Genomic DNA, 8789 nt, shown 5'->3' on the forward strand with positions numbered 1-8789 from the left:
ATATATATCGTTGCCAGTGCCCCTGGACTGGCTTGTGCGGGTGGCACATAAAAGACACCATTTCGAGCGTGGCCGTTTTCGTGCGGGTGACACGTAAAAGCACCCACTACACTCTCTGAGTGGTTGGCGTTAGGAAGGGCATCCAGCTGTAGAAACTCTGCCAAATCAGACTGGAGCCTGGTGTTGCCATCCGGTTTCACCAGTCCTCAGTCAAATCGTCCAACCCATGCTAGCATGGAAAGCGGACGTTAAACGATGATGATGATGATATATCATCTTCATCATCATCATCATCATCTTCATCATCATCATCATTTAACGTCCGTGTTCCATGCTGGCATGGGTAGGACGGTACCACAAGAGCCAGCCAGGCTGATGCCTGCACCAGATATCTGTGACTGTTTTGGCAAGATTTTTACAGCTGGATGCCCTTCTTAATGCCAACCACTCTGAGACTGTAGTGGGTGCTTTATATGTACCACTGGAATGAGGGCCAGTCAGGCGGTACTGGCATCGACCACATTCGAATGGTGCTTTTAATGTGCCACTGGCACGGGTGCCAATCAAGCAGGACTGTCATTAGACATGACAATGACTTCAATTGACTCAACTGGTCTTCGTAAGTGCAGTTTATTGCCCAATGATTGAAGGGTATTCATAAATGGGCCGGTTATGCTGCACTGGCATAGGCCATGGTTATGGTCTCACTTGGCTTGCCGGGTCTTCTCAACCACAGCATGTCTCCAAAGGTCTCAGTCACTTGTCATTGCCTCTGTGAGGCCCACTGTTCGAAGGTCGTGCTTCACCACCCCATCCCAGGTCTTCCTGGGTCTACCTCTTCTGCAGGTTCCCTCTACTGTTAGAGTGTGACACTTTTTCACACAGCTGTCCTCGTCCATTCTCGCCACATGTCCAAACCAGCGCAGATGTCTCTCTTGCACACCACAACTGATGCTTCTTATGTCTATCCTTTCTCTCAGAGTATTTACACTCTGACGGGTATTCACATTGACATTACACATCCAGTGGAGCATACTGGCTTCGTTTCTTGCAAGCTTATGCATGTCCTCAGCAGTCTTGTCGCATTGTTGTTCACACACATGCATCACACAGTCTACCTTTACAATGAGTGAGAGGCCCTTTGCCTCCAGCAGAGGTAGGAGCTCTCTGAACTTCGCGTAACCTATTCTTATTCTCGCAGCTACACTCTCAGAGCATCCACCCCCAACTACTGACTTAGTCACTTAGGTAATGGAAGCTATCAACTACTTCTAGTTTTACTTCCTGGAATGTGGCAGAAGTTGTTCTCTGCACATTTTCAGTGTTTATTGCTCCTGAGCATCTGTCACATACAAGAACTATCTTCCCAGTTAACCTTCCTTTGATATTGCTGCACCTCTTATGTGTCCATAGCTTACACCAGGTACATCTTATGGAGTTTCTACCTACACATTTCCTACAGATCGAGTAGGGTCATCTGCCTGAAGGGATTTGTGATTTGTCTGCTTTCCTACTTGCTAAGACTTCGGTTTTTGCTACATTGACTCTAAGTTCCTTCAATTCTAGACCTTGCTTCCACACCCTAAACTGCATCTCTAGTTCTGGCAGTGACTCAGCAATTAGTGCGAGGTCATCAGCATAGAGGAGCTCCCAGGAACAATCTGCCATGAAATTTTCTGTTATTGCCTGGAGGACTATGATGAATATGAGGGGGCTGAGGACTGATCCTTGGTGAGCCCCTACTTGTACCCTGAACTCATTGCTCTACTCATTATGCCAATCCTCTCCTTACTGATAAAATCCCTGTATATGGCTTGTACAGCTCTCACTAACTACTTATCTGTCCCTAGCTTCTGCATTGACCACCAGATAATGGATCGGGGGACCCTGTCAAATGCTTTCTCCATGTCAACAAATACCAAGTACAGAGGTGTAACCTTGGCTAAGTATTTCTCCTGCAGCTGTCTTACCAGAAATATAGCATCAATGGTGCTTCTCCCTGGCACAAAACCAAACTGCATCTCATCGAAAGTAACTCTCTCCCTAGTTAGTTGGGCTATGAACCTCTCTGTGATTTTCATTATCTGATCCAACAATTTGCTACTTATGTAATTTCCTATCTAATGCATCACCTTTATTTTTGTAGCAGTTGCCTATGATGCTGCTACACCAGTCATTGGGTATGGCTCCTTTGTGTATCACTTGGTCAACTATACGGGTGACTACACGGCCAGATATTTTAAGCACCTAAGCAGTGATTCCTGATAGGCTGGGTGGGGTGGGACCCCTATCTTCGTATCCATAGCTGCTTTATCTACCAAGGTACTGTTAATTCAGATAGCTGGTCCCTCTGTTGGGCCAACATTTGGCAGACTCTTTTTCTCCCATTCATTCTCTTCATTTAGCAACCTTTCATAGTGGCATCTCCAAGTCTCTCTCTTTGCAGCCTCATTAAAATTGCAAGTGAGCCATCATCTGTGTGGACACTTTTCTCTCCTATGATATTGCAATTTCTTCTCACACACTGGTTTGCAATTTGAAACACCTCAAGTCTCTGGTCCTCACGTTGCAGAACATTGGCAGACTTTTTCTTATCTTCTTCCCCTCTGGCTAAGTAAACCTGTCTCCTAGCTTCCCTTCTGGCAATCTGATACATTTCCCTGCTACCACTTCACTTCCAGTCCTTCCATGCCTGTTTATTTTTTGTAATGGCCCTGTCAACTACATTGTTCCACCACTATGTTATGAGAGGGGACTTTGCAACATCCACAGATCCTGTCTGTAGCCCTCAACAGGTTGCCCCACGAGACCCTGGGATGGGGGACAGCAGCATTATGCATCTGAAAAGGAAGTTCACATGTGCATTTGGCAGACATCATAAACATTCAAATAGGCTTCAACCTTCATACACTTCACCATCACTTCATAATCACTACGTTTACTAGGAGATAGACACAAGATAGGGATGGAGGGGAAGGGAAGTGGGGGGAGCGTTCTGTAACCATTAGAGGCGCTAGGAGAAAGAATCCAGCAGGTGTTAGAGGAAAAAGACTTCTGGTACAGGTAGCCCGGTAACAATGAAACACTATGGATGCCCTATTCCCTAGCTAAAGGTGATGTGATATATCCACCAGCAAAGCAAAACCCAGTAATTAACAATCAGCATGGGAGAGCAAAAATACAGACATAGTTTGGGTAAGCGAAAATGTCATGGATAACAAAACTGAAAAAGAGAGAGGTGAAGTTTTCAAGAATTAGGGCTACGGTAGAGTAAACAATAAAAGATTTGGGTAAGAGAGTAGGTAAGAAAACAAATGAAGAGATGAAGAATTTACAAGGTTTAGAGCAACAGTAAACAGAATTGAAGAAAGTTGGATTTGTAGCAAAGATTGTTTGCCAACATAACATGGTAGTCCTGGTTTAGGATGAATATTGCTGTAATTTAGCCCCAGGACTGCCATGTTATGTTGGCAAACAATCTTTACTCAAAAGTACTGTTGCTGAATATCTTACGTTATGAGATTTAAAAATAGTAATTTTCTAAAATTGGATTTGCTAACTTTACTATAACATACAGCATGGAAAAAACGAAACCTTGGGGCTAATTAGATAAATAAATTAACAACAACAATAATAATAATTATAATCAGGGCTATAATATGAGAGAGAATTGAACATTTGCATTTGCTTAACTTCATTAAAACATACAACATAGAATAAGCAAAACTGAGTAAATGGATAAATCAACGAATAGTAAAATATATTTATAATAATATATTAATCATCATCATGATTTAACGTCTGTTGTCCATGCTGGCATGGGTTGGAAGGTTTGACCAGGGCTGGTAAGCTGGAAGGCTGCACCAGACTCCAGTCTGATTTGGCATGGTTTTCTATGGCTGGATACCCTTCGTAATACCAACCACTCTGAGAGTGTAATGGGTGCTTTTTTTTTTTTTGCAACCAGCATGGGTGTCATTTGCATGACACCAGTATCTGCCATGACTGCAATTTTACTTGGCTTGATGGGTCTTCTTCTTAAGCATAGCATAATGCCAATGGTCCCGGTTCTTCATCAGTGCCTCCATGTGGTCCAACGCTTGAAAGGTACTTTTCAAGTGCCATCAGTACTGGTGCCAGTTACATGACACCAGCATTGGTCACGACTGCGATTTCACTTGGCTTGATGAGTCTTCTCAAGAACAGCATATCACCAAAGGTCTCAGTCAATAGTCATCACTTCTTTGATGCCCAAAGTTCAAAGATCATGCTTCACCACCTCATCCCATGTCATCCTTGGTCTACCTCTATCACAGGTTCCCTCCACAGTTAGAGATTGGCACTTTTTTACACAGCTGTCCTCAGCCATATGCATCACATGACCATACCAGCACAAGCGTCTCTCTTGTACACCATACCAGCGCAGTCGTCTCCCTTGCACACCATACCAGCGCAGTCGTCTCCCTTGTACACCATACCAGCGCAGTCGTCTCCCTTGCACACCATACCAGCGCAGTCGTCTCTCTTGTACACCATATCTGATGCCTCTTATGCCTAACTTTTCTTTGAAGATGCTTACACTCTGTCATGCATGCACACTGACATTGCATATCCAGTGAAGCATACCAGCTTCATTTCTTTCAAGCCTACCCATGTTCTCGGCTGTCACAGCCCATGTTTCACTGCCATGTAGCATAGCAGTTTGCACACAGGCATCAAACAATCTGCCTTTCACTCTGAGGGAGAGGCCCTTTGTTGCCAGCAGAAGTAGGAGCTCTCTGAACTTTACCCAGCCAATTCTTATTCTTGCTGCTATGCTCTCAGAGCATTCATCTCTGCTACTAACTTGGTCACCTAGATAATGGAAGCTATCTACTGCCTCTAGCTTACCCACCTAGCAGTTGATGCAGTCTTTTTTCTGTACATTTTCAGTGTTTATTGTACCTGAGCATCTTCCACACACAGAAGATATTTTCCCTGTTAACCTCCCTCTGATATTGCTGCACCTCTTATTTGTCCATACACCAGGTTTATCTTATGGAGTTTTTACCTGTGACTTTTCTACAGATCCTGAAGGGAAATGTGATCTGTCTGCCTTCCTACTTAGTAAGACTTTGGTTCTTGCTAGGTTAACCCTAAGGCCCTTCGATTCTAGACCTTGCCTCCATACCTGAATATATTCATTTATGATGGATATATTATAATATATGTATTAAACAGGAACATAAGAAGGCAAATATCTTTGCAGGTGGATTTGAAATTCAAGCTGAATCCAATGAAATTATGAAACAAAGAAGGATTGAACTGAAACCTGGAGAAGTAGTGTCAACTAAAGCTGGTAAACTAAAATGCAAGACTATCATTCATGCTGTTGGACCTGTTTGGAGTAATGGATGGAACCATGAAATATTTCACCTTTCAAGAGCTGTTCAAAATTGTTTGTTATTTCTTGAAGCAAAGTCTTACACGTCAATTGCAATTCCTGCTATCAGTACAGGTAAGAATTTACCATTTTTATTCTGCTCAAATTATTCGGCATAGAAATAGTAATTACAATATTTAGCCAATAGTAAGGCAACTATCCTGTCCCTCTATCATACTCTAACCTCTCCCCTGGCACCCATCCACTTCCTTTGGTTTCACTCCCCCCCCTCAACTAAAATTCCTTGTCCTGCAAGTAACTTGACAACCCCACTTTTTACGTGGCACCAGCACCTGTGATGGTGTCACATAAAAAGCACCCAGTGCATTCTCTAAAGGAAGGGGCATCCAGCCGTAGAAACTGTACCAAAAGAGAAAATTAGTGCCTGGGCAGCTCTCCGGCCTTGCCAGCATCGAAGACAGATGTGAAATGATGATGATGATGATATTATATATATATTATTGTAGAAGATGTGGCAGTATGGTTATAGACCTGGGTTGGCCAAAGCCTTCTCAGTGGATTTGGTAGACAGGAATTGAAAAGAGGCCTGTTTGTGGCACAGCTGACCTTCTAGAAGTACAGTATTTGTTGTTGTGTGAGTGTGTGGCAGTCCTAGCACCCAAGCAGACGGTTCTTGTCTGCTAACAATATAAATATGAGTGCTTTTATGCACCAGGCATCCATATGAGACGTCCTCTCACAATAAATAACGCAGTATTTGGTGTTCTAACACAACATCCACATTTAGTTGGATATAATAATTGCCTTTTGGTATTACTACTGCTTCTGTTGCTATTAATTACTTTTTCCATAAGCTTCCTGGCTCTTTGCAAAATCAGTGCCTTCACAGATACTGATATTCTATACATGGTTGATAGATTTGGCTGTTATGTCACTACTAGATGTCTTCTACTGAAGAGTCCAGGCAGGATGAAATCATGCCATCTGGTAGTAATGGTGATTGTAGCAGATGGTTCTCGTTTGTTAAAAATATAAATATGACAAGTCAGAAACCTATGATGAAGAATTAGTGACCTTGTGTGTCTGTCTCCCATTTGGTTCTACCCTCACGATATGTTATAGGATTTTACTTCTTTATTTACTTTTGTTCATTTATTAAGTAACAGAACACAATACATCCCGACTTTTATTAACTGTAAGTTTTTATATATCCGTGTGACTCTATTTCTAGCCTTCACTCTTTCTCCTTCTTTTCTCTTTCTAGCCTTTCTCCTCCTTTTCCCCCTTCACCCCTTCCTTTGTTCTCTCTCTCTTTCTCCTTTGCCTGCTGCTGACCTGTGACCTGTGGTCAGATTTCCTTTCTTTCTCTTCTTCACACCAGTTGCATAGCTAACCAATCCGGAATTCTCCATGTCCCACTGACTTGCTATTTGTTCTCTTCTAATCCTTTAGGATGCTTTCTAACCCTAACCCACCACTCTTGTCTTTTTGGCCCTGAGGCCATATTTTGCTCGTTTCTTTATTTTGTCTTTGTCCATTGTCTTCAATTATATTTATTCACTTTCCTGTGTCCACTCTGCATTGTTTTCTTGGCTCTCAGCCCTATATTCTCCACAACTTTTGCAGACACTGCCAGCATGGTAAGTTCTCAGTCTTATCATTAATGTTGTGAGACTGAGTAAAACCATCTGGTTGATAACTGATGAAGAACTAGGGATCTTCTGTATAGGTCTCCTGTCCAGTTGTACATTCAGTATATGTTATATATTTTTTAAGCTTGCTTCTTAGCCACTTGGCTCCAGGTTCAGTCCCACTATGTCGCACTTTAGGCAAGGGTCTTCTACTATAGCCTCAGGCCGATCAAAACCGTCTGAGTAGACTTTGTAGATGGAAACTGAAAGAAGCCTGTCATATATATATATATATATATATATATATATATCATCATCATCATCATCATCATCGTTTAACGTCCGCTTTTCAGGCTAGCATGGGTTGGACGATTTGACTGAGGACTGGTGAACCAGGTGGTTACACCAGTCTCCAATCTGATTTGGCAGAGTTTCTACAGCTGGATGCCCTTCCTAACGCCAACCACTCCGAGAGTGTAGTGGGTGCTTTTACGTGCCACCCGCATGAAGGCCAGTGAGGTGGTACTGGCAACGGCCATGCTCAAAATACAATCCACCATCATAGGGCTTCGAAGTCTGTAAGTAAAAGAGTGATCTAGCAATGGTCTAAGGAAAAAAAAAATTTTTTTTTACCGGTTATTTCAATATAAAGGGGGAACCAAGATGTTTTAAAAGTTGTGAAAAGAAATTAACAAAAAATAATAATACAAGAAAATTGCTAACATGTCTATAAAAGAGCATTACTTTTACTTATTGACTTCTTTTTCTTTTTTTTTATTTACATATCATTTGAAATTGAAATGGTTTTGACTTTTTCCCTCAGTTCAAATAGAATTGACCAATTGTAGAGATCACTGGACTTAGACCTGTCCCAGTGTGGACAACAGGTGGTGTTCTCTGTAATGTTTCTGTAAGTTCACTATCATAAGGATCCTACGGTAATGTTTTGGATAAATATTGACTAGAGTTATTTATGTTAGCATAGATAATGCCCTTTTATAGACATGTTAGCAATTTTCTTGTATTATTATTTTTTTGCTAATTTCCTTTCACAACATTTAAAACATCTTGGTTCCCCCCTTTATATTGAAATAACCTGAATTTTTTTTTTTCCTAGACCATTGCTTGACCACTCATTTACCTAAGGATTTTGAAGCCCTATAATGGTAGGTTGTATGTTTTTAATATATTGGGCTTCCAGATGTAATGATTGCATTGTTCAATTAAATGGAGAAGCTTGAAACGGTCGTACTGCATCATCTCTGGATATCCTGTTGCTTGCTTTGATTTTAATCACCTTATTTTGAGTTGTACCGATAATATTGCACTAATTTTTGGTACTTCAACTTAAGTACCTAATTCAACTGAATCTCAATTTATTTTCTTATATTCATATATAAGCGCAGGAGTGGCTGTGTGGTAAGTAGCTTGCTTACCAACGACATGGTTCCAGGTTCATTCCCACTGCGTAACATCTTGGGCAAGTGTCTTCTACTATAGCCTCGGGCCGACCACAGCCTTGTGAGTGGATTGGTAGACGGAAACTGAAAGAAGCCCATCATATATATAAGTGTGTGTGTGTATATATATATATATATATATATAAGGTTGAGGAGGGTATTGGATTCAACCAAACCCAAAGATACAGGTAATACCGAGTAAGTGCTGTATACCGACTAGTTTTGCCCCAGTCATTGTAGCAACATGAGTGGGGAATATAACATAGGTCGTGTATTAGCATCCTTTTCTCTATTTATACATATATATATATATAT

General features: G+C 41.5%; 2 protein-coding genes across 2 annotated transcripts in view; both read left to right on the plus strand.

Moving 5' to 3' along the window:
* LOC128249665 (protein mono-ADP-ribosyltransferase PARP14-like) overlaps positions 1–8789 on the plus strand; it is an 80404-nt gene that overhangs the window by 35104 nt on the left and 36511 nt on the right. The window lies entirely within an intron of this gene.
* Positions 1–8789, plus strand: part of LOC106880777 (uncharacterized) — a 31519-nt gene that overhangs the window by 12122 nt on the left and 10608 nt on the right. Inside the window, exon 3 of the mRNA XM_052973793.1 lies at positions 5249–5497. Within this exon, the coding sequence (XP_052829753.1) occupies positions 5249–5497 (249 nt within the window). The remainder of the gene's footprint in view (positions 1–5248; positions 5498–8789) is intronic.

The sequence above is a fragment of the Octopus bimaculoides genome, chromosome 1 (assembly GCF_001194135.2).
Source record: "Octopus bimaculoides isolate UCB-OBI-ISO-001 chromosome 1, ASM119413v2, whole genome shotgun sequence".
Taxonomy (NCBI): domain Eukaryota; kingdom Metazoa; phylum Mollusca; class Cephalopoda; order Octopoda; family Octopodidae; genus Octopus; species Octopus bimaculoides.